The 18,249-nt window shown below is 47.9% G+C and overlaps 1 protein-coding gene across 1 annotated transcript in view; it reads right to left on the bottom strand.

Annotated features, from left to right (window-relative positions):
* Positions 1 to 1,625: 1,625 nt before the first annotated feature.
* LOC144507772 (venom factor-like) overlaps positions 1,626 to 18,249 on the bottom strand; it is a 113,096-nt gene continuing 96,472 nt past the window's right edge. The window contains exons 30-36 of the mRNA XM_078235048.1: positions 17,372 to 17,530; positions 17,198 to 17,257; positions 13,976 to 14,066; positions 10,704 to 10,755; positions 7,076 to 7,163; positions 6,273 to 6,362; positions 1,626 to 1,766 (exon numbers count right to left, since the gene is read on the bottom strand). Coding sequence (XP_078091174.1) covers positions 1,647 to 1,766; positions 6,273 to 6,362; positions 7,076 to 7,163; positions 10,704 to 10,755; positions 13,976 to 14,066; positions 17,198 to 17,257; positions 17,372 to 17,530 — 660 coding nt within the window. The 3' untranslated portion in view covers positions 1,626 to 1,646. The remainder of the gene's footprint in view (positions 1,767 to 6,272; positions 6,363 to 7,075; positions 7,164 to 10,703; positions 10,756 to 13,975; positions 14,067 to 17,197; positions 17,258 to 17,371; positions 17,531 to 18,249) is intronic.

The raw sequence follows: 18,249 nt of genomic DNA, 5'->3' as shown, positions 1-18,249 counted from the left end.
GTGACCAGAACAATGTGGAGGCTATGGAGAGAATGCAAAGAAGGTTCACCAGGATGTTGCCTGGTCTCGAGGGTGTTGGCTATGAGGAGAGGTTGAATAAACGAGGATTGTTTTCACTGGAAAGACGGAGGCTGAGGGGAGACCTGATAGAGGTCTACAAAATGATGAGAGGCACAGACAGGGTGGATAGTCAGAGGTTTTTTCCCCAGGGTGGAAGTGTCAATTGCAAGGGGGGGCACAGGTTCAAGGTGAGAGGGGGAAAGTTTAAGGGAGATGTGTGGGGGAAGTTTTCACGCGGAGAGTGGTGGGTGCCTGGAACGCGCTGCCAGAGGAGGTGGTGGAAGCAGGCACATTAGCAACATTTAAGAGGCATTTGGATGGGTCCATGAGTAGGGAGGGAATAGAGGGATACGGACCGAGTAAGGGCAGAATGTTTTTTAGTTTAGTTAGGGTCTCATGATCAGCACGGGCTTGGAGGGCCGAAGGGCCTGTTCCTGTGCTGTACTTGTCTTTGTTCTTTATGATATAAATCCAGAAATTACTATTGGCAATGCTAATTGTATAAAAAGTACCCTGATCAAAAACAGAAAAAAATAGCAAATTCAGATCCAGTAACCATTGAGATTCCTGACCTTGCAATGTTTCCCTTTTTGAGAAATGAGCTAAATTTAAATTGTTAGATGAATAAATAATTTAAATTTTACAACTGTTATTTTAATATTCTCTACATTCTTACCTTTTTTACAACTGTCAGGTTAGGTTTAGGATGGCACAGTGGTTAGCACTGCTGCCTCACAGCATCAGGGACCCGGGTTCAATTCCAGCCTCGGGTCACTGTATGTGCAGAGTCTGCACGTTTTCCCCATGTCTGCGTGGGTTTCCTCCGCTTTCCTCCCACAGTCCAAAGATGTATAGGTTAGATGGATTGGCCATGCTAAATTGCCCCTTAGTATCCGAAGATGTGTAGGTTAGGTGGATTGGCCATGCTAAATTGCCCCTTAGTGTCCAAAGATGTATAGGTTAGGTGGATTGGCCATGCTAAATTGCCCCTGAGTGTCCAAGATGTGTAGGTTAGGTGGATTGGCCATGTTAAATTGCCCCTGAGTGTCCAAGATGTGTAGGTTAGGTGGATTGGCCGTGCTAAATTGCCCCTTAGTGTCCAAGATGTGTAGGTTAGATGGATTGACCATGGTAAATTGCCCCTTGGTGTCCAAAGATATGTAGGTTAGGGGGATTAGTGGGGTAAAGATGTAGGGTTACGGTGATAGGGCCTGGGTGGAATTGTTGTTAGTGCAGCTCAAAGGGCCGAATGGCCTTCTCTTGTACTGTAGGGATTCTATGGATCGATGGTTCTCTGGTCCTGCGTTAATCTCCTATTTTCCGATTCATGTACACATCCAGATGCCTCTTAAAAGTTGTTCATGTGCCTGATTCCATTTTCTTTTCAATTATCTTAACTCTTTCCTTCTCATCTTAATCTCCATTCAGAAGATGTCAGACGAAGTTGCCTGAATTTTATGGCAGGCCCGCCCGGAATCAGGGCAGGCGAGGCTCGCGGAACGGCATTCTGCGCTGACCTCGGGTGGGATCTGACGAGCCCCGGGGCGGACGAGGTGGTAAAATTCCAGCAGGTCAGCGCGATAGCCTTACGAATACTCGCCTGTATCATAATATTCGTAAATCCTGATCGAAGCTGGTTGAATCAGTCCCACTTTGAACAACTGATGTACTCTAAATCCAAAGCAAGTCTCTTCTGTATGTGAAACCTGTTTGTCATTGAAAAGGGGGCAATCAGAACACAGTTAATAAATTAAAGATTAGCCGGAAGGATTCATCTGCTTGGGTAAAGAAGAAAATGATGCAGCAACATCAGAGATATAATTCACCTGGAGATACTCATCAATGGTTTGACTCAAAGGTGTGAAAGACTAATAAAACTTCACACTATGCAGGCATGGTCCAAAAGTGCAACTGAAAACTATTTCAAAATGATGATTAATTCAGTCCAAAGTGGATTCCAATCTTGACAAAATGCTCTCTGAATTGAGAAACCTGTGTCAGAATTCTCAGTGTGGTGAAGAAGCTGCCATGTTTTGAATGGCAGTCACTGTAGACAGCTACACAGTCGTAGTCCCTCAGACAGGAACAAGATCATTAGTGCTATCCACTGGGCCACCGTGCCGCCCATGCATTTTATTCAGGGGGTTTTGTGTGGGGGTGGGGGGGGGGCGGGGGGCGGGGAGAGCGGGGGGGGGGGGGGGGGGGGGGGAGAGCGGGGGGGGGGGGGGCGGGGCGGGGGGGGTGGTGCGGAGGCTGGTACTTCGCAAATCTGCGGTTCACCAAGGCAACAGCATACAGTAAAGTGAAGATTTACGGTGGCGCAGTGGTTAGCACTGCTGCCTCACAGCGCCAGGGACCCGGGTTCGATTCTCGGCTTGGGTAGTTGTCTGTGCTGGGTTTGCGTGTTCTCTCCCCGTGTCTGCGTGGGTTTCCTCCGGGTGCTCCGGTTTCCTCCCACACAGTCCAAAAATGTGCGGGTTAGGTGGATTGGCCATGCTAAATTCTCCCTGAGCGTCAGGGGGATTGGTGAGTTAACTATGTGGACGTTACGGGGATAGGGCCAGGGTGGGATTGTGGTTGGTGCAGACTCGATGGGCTGAATGGCCTCCTTCTGCACTGGAGGGATTCTATGATAATTCTGTCTGGTGGGATGCCCAAAGCATCCCATTTTAGAGCTATCAGGAAAAGGTTAAAAGTTTCATCGAATCCCTACAGTACAGAAGGAGGCCATTCAGCCCATCGAGTCTGCACTGCCCACAATCCCACCCAGGCCCTATTCCCGTAACCCCACATATTTACCCTGATAATGCCCTGAAACTAAGATCAATTTAGCATGGCCAATCCACCAAATCTGCACTTCTTTGGACTGTGGGAGAAGAGCAGAGCACCCGGAGGAAACGGGGAGAATGTGCAAACTCCACACAGACAGTGACCCAAGTCCAGAATTGAAGCTGGGTCCCTGGCGCTGTGAGGCAGCAGTGACAACCACTGTGCCACCGTGCTGCCCCGTGCCGGTTTGTAGAGTTCTTTGGAGTGATGGGAGGCCCTTTCAGATAGGCCCATGGGCACCCTGATAAGATGCTCTTTGGGAGAGATACTCTGCCTTTGGGATTATTAAACTTCAATATGAATGTGTATAAATATGGATAAGCACACTGGGGGCATTTTCCACCCTTGTTTTGAGCTAAAAATCCAAAGTCCTGCCCTAATCACGGCATTTCCCGTTCTGGATTGGTGGGGGGAGCAGAGGAGGATAGAGAGGGAGTCAAAAATGGCGTCCACACCGTGAGATTTCCCCACTCAAGTGTCCATGTCTCCTGCCAATAATGCAATGGGGTTCCCGCCATGAAAGGTCGGGAACCCTGTTTGCATACATTTCCATATAATTAGCCAGACTTTGCGCTGTAATGTATCTCAATGTAGGGATCTCCTTCCAGGGGTCAGTGCCAGAGGGGCTTCCTTGAAAAGGTCTGCAGTTGCGGGGAGGGATATTCCCTGCGTCCATGGGGATGGGGAGAGGCGTCCTCTGTATCTGAGGGTACGGGGAGGCTTGTTCTTGTGTCTGAGGGGGCAGGGATGGGTGTTCCCTGTGTCCGACGGGGTGAGGAGGCTTGTTCCTGTGTCCGAGGATACAGGGAGGGGTGTTCTTGTGTCTGAGGGAGGGGTGGATGGGTGTTCCTGCATCCAAGGGGGTGGGGAAGGGTGTTCCCTCTCTCTCTGTGGGGGCAGGGCTGGTGTCTATCAGGGCGGAGCAAGGTGGTCCCATGTGCCTGTGGGGGAGGTGGGGGGGGGGCGGGGGGGGGGGGGGGGGTGGGGGAGGCGGAGGTCCGTGTTTTGATTTTTGTCTTTCTTTGATCTCAATGAAGAATAAATGATCCAATGGATGATGTAACAATTTGGACTAACAAAGTGGGGAGTGTAGTTAAGATTGGGGCCAGTTTTTAAGCTCCCTAACCTGACGGGGAGACCAGGTTGGGGGGGCAACCAACACTGACCAGGTGCCTTGAAATCCAACACTCTAACAGCCTACGACACTTCAACGTTACTCAATTGTTTGGGGACACGGGTCCAGATTTTTGACGTGACGCATCAATTTATCCTGGTGAAAATCGCAGAAATGATTAAAAATCAAAGTCCTGCCTAAATCGCAGCATTTTCTATTTTCGTGGAACGGAGTGAGTCCAGTGTTCACGCGTACATGCTTTACAGAGACAACAGACCGTTTAAATCATCAGCTGCCTCCATTAAAATGAGACTTCAGAAGGCAAGGAACCTTTTCTTATTATTCATTTGTGGGACATGGGTGTCGCTGGCTAGGCCAGCATTTATTGCCCATCCCTAGTTGCCCCTTGAGAAGGTGGTGGTGAGCTGCCTTCTTGAATCGCTGCAGTCCACGTGCTGTGGGTTGACCCACAATGCCGTTAGGGAGGGAATTCCAGGATTTTGACCCAGCGACTGTGAAGGAACGGCCGATATATTTCCAAGTCGGGATGGTGAGTGACTTGGAGGGGAACTTGCAGGTGGTGGTGTTCCCCATGTATCTGCTGCCCTTGTCCTTCTAGATGGAAGATGGTCGTGGGTTTGGAAGGTGCTGTCTGAGGATCTTTGATTGCTGCAGTGCATCTTGTAGATGGTACACACTGCTGCTACTGAGCGTCGGTGGTGGAGGGAGTGGATGTTTGTGGATGTGGCGCCAATCAAGCGGGGCTGCTTTGTCCTGGATGGTGTTGAGCTTCTTGAGTGTTGTTGGAGCCGCACCCATCCAGGCAAGTGGGGAGTATTCCATCACACTCCTGATTTGTTCCTTGTAGATGGTGGACAGGCTTTGGGGAGTCAGGAGGTGAGTTACGCACTGCAGTATTCCTAGCCTCTGACCTACTCTTATAGCCACTGTGTTTATGTGGTGAGTCCAGTTGTGGAGTGTGGATCCCAACATTTGCAGAGTAAGTCAGGTACCGGCCCCAGCCTAAACCTATTTGTTCAGATACCCACAGTGGTTTAGCCCTGCTGCCTCACAGCGCCAGGGACCTGGGTTCAATTCCAGCCTTGGGTCACTGTCTGTGTGGAGTTTGCACGTTCTCCCCGTGTCTGCATGGGTTTCCTCCGGGTTCTCCGGTTTCCTCCCATAATCCAAAGATGTGCTGGTTATGTTGATTGGCCATGATAAATTAACCCTCGTGTCAGGAGAATTAGCAGGGTAAATATGAGGGGTTATGGGAATAGGGCCTGGGTGGGATTGTGGATGGTGCAGACTAAATGGGACGAATGGCCTCCTTCTGCACTGTAGATTCTATTCTATGATTCTTGCACGCTATACAGACAAAACATACTGTTCATAGAGTACAAAGGAGAGAAGGAAAGAAGAGTGTGCAGAATACAGTGTTACAGTAATAGCTAAGGTGTAGAGCAGGATCAACTTAATAGTCTGACAGCAGCAGGGAAGAAGCTGTTCTTGAGTCGATTGGTGCATGATCTCAGACCTTTGTATCTTTTTCCCAAAAGAAGAAGGTGGAAGAGAGAATGTCTGGGGTGCGTGGGGTCCTTAATTATGCTGGCTGCTTTGCGAGGCAGAGGGAAGTGTAGACAGAGTCAATGGATGGGAGGCTGGTTTGAGTGATGGATTGGGCTACGTTCACAACTCTTTGTAGTTTCTTGCGGTCGTGTTTGGAGGCCAGAAGGAGGCCATTCGTCCCATTTAGTCTGCACCATCCACAATCCCACCCAGGATTAGTATGTTTACCATTTTAAAATTTTGGACACAATGCCAGAGCTCCAGGATAGGTCATCCGCCCAGAGCTCCCTCCATACCCAGCAACCTCCCCATTTCCAGCCAGGTTGCCCACACAACTCCTGTCCTAGTCCGTCTCCTGGACCGAAAACACCTCCCTCCAGAGAGAGCCTGGAAAAAGTCTGGGCAGGCATTTTATAAGGCCTGGTTTACAAAGCCAGAAATTCTCCCATCTCCGTGCCTCAGATCCAAGAGTGAAAATCTGGGCCCTGGGTGGGATTTTCCGGGCATCCTTGCCCCAAAGCCGGAAAACCCAACCCAAGGTCAACGGATGTGTGCATGGTTCGCTCCCCCCCTTCCTGCCCCCCCCCACCCGCCCCCCACCCCCTCCCCCCTCCCCATCCCCCCCGCCCCCCTCCGCCCGCTACGACTCTCACTGACTTTCATCCATCTTATAATTATCAAAATGTAGTTCGTTTCTTACCGAATCCAAGTAAATGATGAGTGATCCTTTGGTTGATAGAGCCTTGTCCATTTCAAATTTTGATATATATCCTTCCACTTCATTCATCAACTGAAAGTTAATCAGGCAAAAAGTTTGTAATTTGTGGAGTTTTTTAAGAGATACACGGGGTACGGGCGGCACAGTGGCATAGTGGTTAGCACTGCTGCCTCACAGCGCCAGGGACCCGGGTTCCATTCCGGCCTCGGGTCACTCTCTCTGTGGAGTTTGCACATTCTCCCCCGTATCCGCGTGGATTTCCTCCAGGTGCTCAGGTTTCCTCCCACAGTCCAAAAGACGTGAAGGTTAGGTGTATTGGCTGGGCTAAATTCTCCCTCAGTGTACCCAAACAGGCTCCGGAATGTGGCAACAGTTTTCACAGTAACTTCATTGCAGTGTTAACGTAAGCCTACTTAATAACACTAATAAATAAACTTTAACCCGCACATCTTTGGACTGTGGGAGAAACCGGAGGAAACCCACACAGACACGGGGACAAAGTAAAAGGTTCGCACAGTCACCCAAGGCCGGAATTGAACCCGGGTCCCTGGTGCTGTGAGGCAGCAGTGCTAACCACTGTGCTGCCCCACAAAACTCAAGCATCCTGGAAAATCTAGTTGCCAACCTTGTTCACTCTGCTACTAGTAACAGCTGCTCGGTCAAAGTCTTTTATCTTTATTTGTGCTATTAATAGCAACTTTCTTTTTAACTTTTGATGCAAGCTTAATTTTGACATTTATATATAAATAAATGAAAGCTCGCATTAAATAATAAAGATATCTTACCAGCTGCAGATCTTGTAAATCTGGAGAAAATCCGGTCAGCATGGAAATATCTGCAATGACCATTGAGGAATCTGCATCGCCAAGATATCTGGAAAAATTAGGTTTTACAAGCTTATTTAGAAAATTAGGGAAACAAACTACAATCGTCAGACTTTGTGAGCTTTGTGAGACTTTGGCCGAAATTTTACCATCCCGTCCACCATGGGAATTGGAGCGGGAAAGGGGCAGAACATGGAAAGGTCTGTTGACCTCGAGCGGGATTTTACGGTTTTGGGATGGGCGAGGCCATAAAATCCCATCCTCTGTGTCCCCGGCTTGGCTCACTGTCTGTGTGGAGTCTGCACGTTCTCCCCGTGCCTGCGTGGGTTTCCTCCGGGTGCTCCGATTTCCTCCCACAGTCAAAAGATGTGAATATAGGGGGAATATAGGAGAATATAGGGGGCATGGTGAGTAAGTTTGCAGATGACACCAAGATTGGTGGCATGGTGGACAGTGAGGAAGGTTATCTCCAATTGCAGCGGGATCTTGATCAATTGGGCCAGTGGGCTGATGAATGGCAGATGGAGTTTAATTTAGACAAATGCGAGGTGATGCATTTTGGTAGATTGAACCAGAGCAGGACTTACTCAGTTAATGGTAGGGCATTGGGGGGAGTTACAGAACAAAGAGATCTCGGGGTACATGTTCATAGCTCCTTGAACGTGGAGTCACAGGTGGACAGAGTGGTGAAGAAGGCAATCGGCATGCTTGGTTTCATTGGTCAGAACATTGAATACAGGAGTTGGGACGTCTTGTTGAAGCTGTACAAGAAATTGGTAAGGCCACACTTGGAATACTGTGTGCAATTCTGGTCACCCTATTATAGAAAGGATATTATTAAACTAGAAAGAGTGCAGAAAAGATTTACTAGGAGGCTACTGGGACTTGATGGATTGAGTTATGAGGAGAGGCTGAATAGACTGGGACTTTTTTCTCTGGAGCGTAGGAGGCTGAGGGGTGATCTGATAGAGGTCTGTAAAATAATGAGGGGCATAGACAAGGTAGATAGTCAATATCTTTTCCCAAAGGTAGGGGAGTCTAAAACTAGAGGGCATAGGTTTAAAGTGAGAGGGGAGAGATACAAAAGTGTCCAGAGGGGCAATGTTTTCACACAGAGGGTGGTGAGTGTCTGGAACGAGCTGCCAGAGGTAGTAGTAGAGGCGGGTACAATTTTATCTTTTAAAAAGCATTTAGATAGCTACATGGGTACGATGGGTATAGGGGGATATGGGCCAAATGTGGGCAATTGGGATTAGTTTAGGGGTTTTAAAAAAAAAGGACAACATGGACAAGTTGGGCTGAAGGGCCTGTTTCCATGCTGTAAACCTCTATGACTCTATGTGCGGATTACATTGATTGACCATGTTAAATTAACCCTAGTGTCAGGGTAAATATGAGGGGTTACGGGAACTGTAGTCTAAGCAATGATCGATATTACTGGTTTCACCAAATGGGGAAATAATTGAGAGTTGTTCAAAATATCGATGGCACAGTGGTTAGAACTGCTGCCTCACAGCGCCAGGGACCCGGGTTTAATTCCTAGCTTGGGTCACTGTCTGTGCGCAGTCTGCACATTCTCCCCCAGTGTCTGCGTGGGTTTCCTCTGGGTGCTCCGATTTCCTCCCATATTCCAAAGATGTGTAGGTTAGGTGAATTGGCCATGCTAAATTGCCCCTTAGTGTCAGGGGAACTTGCTAGGGTAAATGCATGGGGCTATGGGGATAGGGTCTGGGTGGAATTGTGGTCGGTGTGGATGGCCTCCTTCTGCACTGTAGGATTCTATGGGAAAAAGGGGGTAAAAGGATAAAAAGTAAAAGGGTGGGATGAAAAAGTTAGTTTTAAGGAATTTCTATTTGTACTGGTAATCATTCGAAATAAGGTTTAATTTAATATTTCTGTGTAAGTTAGGAAACAGCCTATGGTTAGATTCATGCTGGGCAAAGGTATTTCTATGTTATAAAAAAAAAGTATTTGTATGTGTGGGGGTTGGTTCAATTCAAAATATGTTTCGATTGTGCTTAGAGAGGGTTACGGAGTGAAGAGTAAATAAACTTGCAGAAGCATGTGACATCTGCTTAGCAACCAAGGGGCGTTTTAATGCAGCAAGGCTTTTTGTTCCTAATTTAACTGGAAGGAGGGCAGTTGAAGAAAGCACTGGGTAGTGAACGTCTCTCAACTCTGCCAGGAGAAAGACTGGACAGGACCAGGTAGCTGCAAAGAGGCCGACTGGCCAATGAACCAGATACAGTGCAGGGATTTGGGGCTGTGGTGAACCATCGTTGGTTCCCACTGAATAGTGCTGAGCCAGGGGCTGGCCAGTACTACAAGGATGTACATATGTTACTGTTGGGTTGTGCTATTGTTGCTGTTGGGGTTAGGGTGGGGTTGTTACACCTTTGTACTGTAGTGTTGTGGCACATCCCAGTCGGGCTCCGCCTCCTGGGAGAGGTACATGAGTCCCTGCTCTGGCCGGGACCCCTTCAGTCTGGGATAGTGTATATAAGTTCTGGTAGCTTCGTTAACAGTAAATAAAAGCCTCTCATTTACTGAGCTTCAAGCCTCGTGTCTGAATAGCGCATCAGGGGCATAAAGAATGTTTCAAGCTTAGTTTATTGATTAGTGTCAGAAGTAGGCTTACATTAACAGTTATTTAAGAAAAGGGAAAGTCAGAGAACTACAGAGCGGTGAGAATACTTGTGACACTAATAAATAAACTTTAAAAGGCGTATCCAACAGGTACATTGAACTTGGATATGCATGATGAGAGAAACTAGCAAAAGTTCAGAGTCAGGACAGTGTCTTGATGAGCAAGGAGAAGGGAGTAGGAGAGTTAGCTTAACAGAGGACCTCAATCTTCATGGCAAAGAAGTCCGTGAATCAGAAGTGATGGTGTGGGAGAGAGAATATTCTTTATGTTTGATTACTAACTGCTGATTTTATCAGGAATAATTCAGTTGACAGTACGAAAGGACTGGACCGATATTAATTCCAAGTTTCCAATAGATGTAACATTGGCCGGAATTCTCCCATCCTGCCTCCCATCCATTGACTCTGTCTACACTTCCTGCTGCCTCGGCAAAGCAGCCAGCATAACTAAGGACCCCACGCACCCCGGACATTCTCTCTTCCACCTTCTTCCTTTGGGAAAAGGATACAAAAGTCTGAGGTCACGTACAAATCGACTCAAGAACAGCTTCTTCCCTGCTGCCGTCAGACTTTTGAATGGACCTACCTCGCATTAAGTTGATCTTTCTCTGCACCCTGGCTATGACTGTAACACTACATTCTGCACTCTCTCCTTTCTTTCTCTATGAACGGTATGTTTTGTCTGTATAGCGCGCAAGAAACAATACTTTTCACTGTGTGTTAATCCATGTGACAATAATAAATCAAATCAAATCAAAATCAATCTGGAATTTTAGTGTGAGGGTTGCGAAGAATGTGACGGTCAGGCAGGGATTTCCAGCTTTTAGACCAGCGCAGCCGGAGAATTCTGCCCTTTATCCCTCAGTAACTGTCAAATCAATTTCCTCAATAATATCCGATAACAAATGTAATTCTCCAACCGATTGAAATATGAACTCCTTACCGTGCGCAGACATTCAACATCAGAGAATTCACAGCATTTGCCGGTTGGAAGTCTATAGCAATGCAAAACAAGACTAGTTATTACCACCATGAAATTCTTAATTCACAATTATATTTTCATATGTGGATAAATGGAAATGGAATTGCAATAATATTGCTTCTTTCATGACCTGAGGCCCACCCTTTCCATCAATGAACTGTTGAAATGTAGTCTCTGTTGTGACACAGTGGTGGCACAGTGGTTAGCACTGCTGCCTCACAGCGCCAGAGACCCGGGTTCGATTCCCGGCTAAGGGTCACTGTCTGTGCAGAGTCTGCACGTTCTCCCCATGTCTGTGTGGGTTTCCTCCGGGTGCTCCGGTTTCCTCCCGCAGTCCAAAACACATGCTGGTTAGGTGCATTGGCCGTGCTAAATTCTCCCTCAGTGTATACTCCCTCAGTGTACCTGAACAGGCGCCGGGAGTGTGGCGACTAGGGGATTTTCACAGTAACTTCATTACAGCGTTAATGTAAGCCTACTTGTGAAACTAATAAATAAACTTTAAATGTTCACCAGGTAACCAGGGAAACTCCCTTGCTGTTCTTTGAATTGTTTCGTGGAAATACATAGGTAATTAAGAAGGCAAATGGAATTTTGTCCTTCATTGCTAGAGAGATGGAGTTTAAAAACAGCGAGGTTATGTTGCAGGTGTATCAGGTGCTGGTGAGGTCATACCTGGAGTACTGTGTACAGTTTTGGTCTCCTTACTTGAGAAAGGATATAGTGGCACTGGAGGGGGTGCAGAGGCGATTCACTAGGTTGATTCCGGAGTTGAGAGGGTTGGCTTTTGAGTAGACTGGGGCTATACTCATTGGAATTCAGAAGAATGAGGGGAGATCTTATAGAAACATATAAGATTATGAAGGGAATAGATAAGATAGAAGCAGGGAGGTTGTTTCAACTGGCAGGTGAAACTAGAACGAGGGGACATAGCCTCAAAATAAGGGGAAGCAGATTTAGGACTGAGTTGAGGAGGAACTTCTTCACACAAAGGGTTATGAATCTGTGGAATTCCCTGCCCAGTGAAGCAGTTGAGGCTATCTCATTGAATGTTTTTAAGGCAAGGATAGATAAATTTTTGAACAGTAAAGGAATTAAGGGTTATGGTGAGCGGGCGGGTAAGTGGAGCTGAGTCCACAAAAAGATCAGCCATGATCTTATTGAATGGCGGAGCAGGCTCGAGGGGCCAGATGGCCCACTCCTGCTCCTAGTTCTTATGTTCTTATATACCTGAGAGTGCAAACAGGTTTAAAGTCCATCCACCATCTACAAGACACTAGATGGTGGACGTGTTACGGAATATTTTCTATTTGCCTGGATGACCACACTCAAGGAACTTGATACACAATGCAGGAAAAGGCAGCCCGCTTTAATGGCACCCCATCCACCATAAAATTTCTACAGTGCAGTGGGAGGCCATTTGGCCCATCAAGTCTGCACTGACTCTCCAAAAGAACATCTTCCCCAGGCGTACCCCCCCATCCCCCCCGCCCCTCCGCCCTATCCACGTAACCCCGAGCATTTCCCATAGCCAATCCACCCAACCGACATTTCTTCAGACATTAAGAGGCAATTTAGCATTGCCAATCCACCTAACCTACACATCTTTGGACACTAAGGGGCAATTTAGCATGGCCAATCCACCTAACCTGCACATCTTTGGACACTAAGGGGCAATTTAGCATGGCCAATCCACCTAACCTGCACTACTTTGGACACTGAGGGAGAACTTAGCATGGCCAATCCACCTAACGTACACATCTTTGGACACTAAGGGGCAATTTAACATGGCCAATCCACCTAACCCACACATCTTTGGACTGTGGGAGGAAACCGGAGCACCCGGAGGAAACCCACGCAGACACGGGGGGAACGTGCAAACTCCACACACAGACAGTCTGGATGACCCTTCGTGAGAGCAGCATTGGAGCAGCTCCCCCCACAACAGTCTACGCACCCACAACCCCCCCCACCACCCCCCCCCCCCCACCCCACTGACAGTCCCCATGCCCCCAACTCAACACAAGCACAATCCCACCACCACTCAACCATTAGGCCACCCCCCACATAGGTTTACATTAACACTGCAACGAAGTTGCTGTGAAAATCCCCTAGTCACCACACTCCGGCGCCTGTTCGGGTACACTGAGGGAGAATTTAGCACAGCCAATGTACCCTAACCAGCACGTCTTTCGGACTGTGGGAGGAAACCGGAGCACCCGGAGGAAACCCACGCAGACACGGGGAGAACGTGCAGACTCCGCACAGACAGTGACCCAAGCCGGGAATGGAACCCGGGTCCCTGGCGCTGTGAGGCAGCAGTAAAACCACCGTGCCACCTGGCCCTTGAGAGGGAACTCATGGTGGGTGGACCTTCCTGCCAGTGTACCCTCTTCAGGCCTTTGTGCAGAAAATCATCATCTCCATTATGCCAACCCCTGGTCTGCCTGCTGTCTGTCAGGGAATGGGGGGGGCGGGGGGCAGATGCCCTTTAACTTACCCGATCTCTATGGAGACAGGCTTGCTGGTTCCATCAGGCCCCACCCACCAGGTGATGCAAACCACGTCCCCGGTTTTTGTTTTGGAAATGTGTCAGAATGTCTGACGAGATCCCCCTGTATTTGCGGGGGCAGCATGGTGGCACAGCAGTTAGCGCTGCCGCCTCACAGCGCCAGGGACCCGGGTTCAATTCCCGGCTTGGGTCACTGTCTCTGTGAAGTTTACACATTCTCCCCGTGTCTGCGTGGGTTTCCTCCGGGTGCTCCGGTTTCCTCCCACAGTCCAAAGATGTGTGGGTTAGGTGGATTGGCCATGCAGAATTGCCCCTTAGTTTCAGGGGGACTAGCTAGAGTAAATGGGGTTATGGGGATAGGGTCTGGGTGGGATTGTGGTCAGTACAGACTCGATGGGCTGAATGGCCTGTAGGATCCGATGAAACTCGCCGGTTATCAATCAGAATTTGACACTTTGCCATTTTCTTGGAAGATTCTGCCCTAAAATGTGTTGTATATATAAGCAACTATTTTACCAGTCCATGGACTGGGTCCCATCACCTAGCTAGGATCACAATGCCATCTTAACTGCTGAGCAAGCAGAAATATCCCATCGCACTCCCTTGATGGGAGTCAAAGAAATGCGAGGATAATTCTTGTCGCTCATTGCATTTCAGAGTGGGTTGATCCTTGAACAGCTAAGAGAAATAACGATCTCTGGATGATTCGTGCGTGGCTTACCTCGGGGCACGTTTTCCACAGTTATTTGGAAATCAAATATCTTGCATTCTTTGGCTTGTTTAGGCAACATAACATGACATGTAGTTAGAACCTAAATGGAATAAAAGAAATAGTGCTTCTTTGTCAAAAGCAGTACATTTTAAATCGACCAAACCAGCCAGAGTGGTGGAATATGCATGGTGAAGTTTATCCCTTTTCATTCATTCGTGGGACATGGGCGTCGCTGGCTGGGCCAGTATTTATTGCCCATCCCTCGTTACCCTTGGAGGGCAGTTGAGAGTCAACCACATTGCTGTGGCTGTAGAGTCACATGTAGGCCAGACCGGGTAAGGATGGCAGATTTCCTTCCCTAAAAGAACCAGACGGGTTTTTCCAATGATCGACAATGGTTTCACGGTCATCAGTACATTCTTAATTCCAGATATTTTGTTTTGTTGGATTCAATTTCCACTATCTGCCGTGGCGGGACTCGAACCCGGGTCCCCAGAACATTAGCTGACTTTCTGGGTTAATAGTCTGATGATAATAGCCATCGCCTCCCCTTATGCTACTCTGCGGAGGTCCTGGCATGTTCTGTAATTGAATAAAATCATAGAATCTCTACAGTGCAGAAGGAGGCCATTCGGCCAATTGAGTCTGTACAGACCACAATCCCACCCAGTCCCTATCCTCATAACCCCATGAATTTACCCTAGTTAGTCCCCCTGACACTAAGGGGGAGTTTAGCATGGCCAATTCACATAACCCACACGTCTTTGCACTGAGAGAGGAAACTGGAGCACCCGCAGGACACCCACGCAGACACGGGGAGAACATGCAAACTCCACACAGACAGTAACCCAAGCGGGAATCGAACCCGGGTCCCTGGAGCTATGAGGCGACAATGCTAACCACTGTGCCACTGTGCCGCCCCAAATGGGGTGTTTAAGTTTACAACGGGCTAATTTATGCAGCCAGGACCCTCCACAAATGTCTCCAAACTGACTTCAGGGTCAAAGACTTGAGGCAGATCCACACAGAGTCAACCCAGATAATTACCCAGGAAATGTTCATACTCGGTATCACTCCCTGGTTCGCGACCTTAACTGAAAGAAGCGACACAACTGAGCTAAGCTCTCCAACTTGACGACACTCCCACCACCGATCCCTGACCAAAATACCCACCCAACCCGACACTCACATGACCCGACCGTCTTACCCTGATCTGACTAACCACAAAGCAACTAAGCATCGCCCCACAACAATCACTCACCCACCCACAATTACTCATCCACTCATTAACCCACACTGTGGAGGCGATAGCCCACTGGTATTATGGCTGGACTATTAATCCAAAAGCTGAGCTAATGTTCTGGAGACCCGGGTTCAAATCCCACCACGGCAGTTGGTGAAATTTCAATTCAATAAAAAATATCTGGAATTAAGAATCTACTGATGACCATGAAACCATTGTTGATTGTTGGAAAAACCCGTCTGGTTCACTCATGTTTTTAGGGAAGGAAATCTGCCGTCCTTACCCGGTCTGGCCTACATGTGACTCCAGAGCCACAGCAATGTGGTTGACCCTCACTGCCCTCAGGCAACGAGGGATGGGCAATAAATGCTGGCCAACTAGTGACACTCATATCCCACGAATGAATCCAAAAACTCATTCATTAAGACTTGAGATCTGTAATATACCTGAACATAGCAGCCAGTGCAATAAACAGGGGGCAAGTCCTCTTTGGTTTGATTTATTATTGTCACATATATTGGGATATAGTGATGCTACTGTGCCTTTAAGAAATGTATTTTTTAAATCATGTTCTCTGCAGTTATAAGCAACTTTGATTTGTTGTCATTGTTCTTGTTGCTGACCTGTCTGATTGGATGCTTTCAATGGGGTTTTGTTTATTTTTAATCTGGGCCTAATACACTCTCTGAGAATTTATGACCCTTTTTGAAGTGTTAAGGGAAGATTGATTGACAGGTCAGGTGGGACAGTAAGTTAACCACTATGTCAAGGGGAAGCTGGGGTGACTACGAGAGGGAGAAAGGATTAATAGCATGTCCTGATTAAAGTCAATGTTAGAAGGATGTCCTGATTGGAGTTGCTGGATGTTGTGTGGAGCATAAATACTGGCATGGACCATTGGGACAATTGATTTTCATCTGTTCTGTATCATATCTAGTTCTGCTGGAACACTTTACCATTTTATGGATGGCACGGTGGCTCAGTGGTTAGCATTTGGTGCCTCACAGCGCCAGGGACCCGGGTTCGATTCCCGGCTTGCGTCACTGTCTGTGCGCAGTCTGCATGTTCTCCCCGTGTCTGCGTGGGTTTCCTCCGGGTGCTCTGGTCTCCTCCCACAGTCCGAAAGACGTGCTTGGTTAGGGCCATGCTAAAAATTCTCTCTCAGTTTTCCCCAACAGGTGCTGGAGTGCGGCGACTAGGGGATTTTCACAGTAACTTCATTGCAGTGTTAATGTAAGCCTACTTATGACACTAATAAATAAACTTTAATAAAAATTACCGCTTCATGTGGTGGTGAATTCTGCAGTCTAACCGCTCTCTGAGTAAATACAATCCTTCTCAAATCGTTATTCGGTTTATTAGTGTTTGTGTTAGATTTATGCTCCCGAGGTCTGCTCCTATCCACATGCAAATGTCTTCTCCACAACTACTCTATCAAACCCTTTTATAATAAAGTGAAAGTTTATTTATCAGTCACAAGTAACATTAACACTGCAATGAAGTTACTGCGAAAACCCCCTAGTCGCCACACTCCAGTGCCTGTTCGGGTCAATGCACCCTAACCAGCACGTCTTTCGGACTGTGGGAGGAAACTGGAGCACCCGGAGGAAACCCACGCAGACACAGGGAGGACGAGCGGACTCCACACAGACAGTGACCCGAGCTAGGAATCGAACCCGGGTCCCTGGCACTGTGAGGCAGCAGTGCTAACCCACTGTGCCACCGTGCCCCCTCTTAATCTTAATCTCAAACGCTTCCACCAGATCACCCCTCGTCCCCTCGAGCATTCCAGGGGATTTTGCACAGTAACTTCATTGTGGTGTTAATGTCAGCCCACTCATGACACTAATAAATAAACTTTAAAGCTTATTATTGGGGTGATTAACCGTGTTACAATGACACAATTTAATTCATCATCTGCCACGATGCGAGCGAGTGATGGAGGAATGGACTAAATTCCGTCGACAGTAATTGGAGCCGGTTCTTACCTTCACTGTTCCTTTACCTTGCCCAGTCGCATTTATCACCACTTTATCAAGGGCGTTCATCTGAAGTATGGATAGAGTTAATTAGCCATTTACATTACATGCTGCTATTTCAATATAACCTAATAGTCATAGCAATAGTTAGGGATGGGCAATAGGCTTTTAGTCAGAACTCACCCTTGCTGATTTTGCTACAAATTGATTTTGTTCATCAAAACGCCACTTCAGAAGTCTCTGTCTGCCGGGAATGGACACAACGACATTTAAGTCAACGTCTTTGACTTGAGGGATATCAGCCTGGTACTTGGCTAATCCTTGTAAAGCCACCATTGTGGCCTGGAGGGGAAGAAAAAGAGTTATTGTTAGACATATTTGAGAAGAAAGAAAATGGTTTAGAATAACTTGCTTGCTTGAGAAATAAGAATGGGTAATCAATTCAGTGGGACACCTGGATTCCCAGTTGGGCAGGGGTGAATGGTCCAGAGAATCCCAGCCTTTGATTGCTGAGACGGGTCTGATACTTGACTCGAAAACATTTGTCAATGAGTGATGCGCTATTCAAACAGGAGGCGGAGCCCGACTGGGATGTGCCACAACACTACAGTACAAAGGTGTAACAACCCCACCCTAACCCCAACAGCAACAATAGCACAACCCAACAGTAACATATGTACATCCTTGTAGTACTGGCCAGCCCCTGGCTCAGCACTATCCAGTGGGAACCAACGATGGTTCACCACATTCACCCCTCCTTTGAGAACAAAGGCCGGTGGGGTACAAAAAACAGAATAAAGTGTCAGCAGTCTATAAGTTCAGACGGTCAGGGGGACCGCACCGTTGTTGTGACCTCCTCAATACCGGCGGTGACACCGGAGTAGGCACTTGCGGTGGCGTTCTCCCCAAGGCGGCGTCCAGCTGTTCTTCCACGGACTCACAGGCCGGTTGACCCTGAGGTGACGGTAGTCCATGGGATCCTGACACGCCCTGCGGTGGCGACCATCTTCTGGGCTCAGGCAAGCTGTACATGGGAGTAAAATGGTTAAGCAATCGTCCCG

Source organism: Mustelus asterias, chromosome 19 (genome assembly GCF_964213995.1).
Source record: "Mustelus asterias chromosome 19, sMusAst1.hap1.1, whole genome shotgun sequence".
Lineage (NCBI taxonomy): Eukaryota > Metazoa > Chordata > Chondrichthyes > Carcharhiniformes > Triakidae > Mustelus > Mustelus asterias.
The sequence above is the reverse complement of the archived record's forward strand: the minus strand, read 5'-3'. Positions and strand labels throughout refer to the sequence as shown.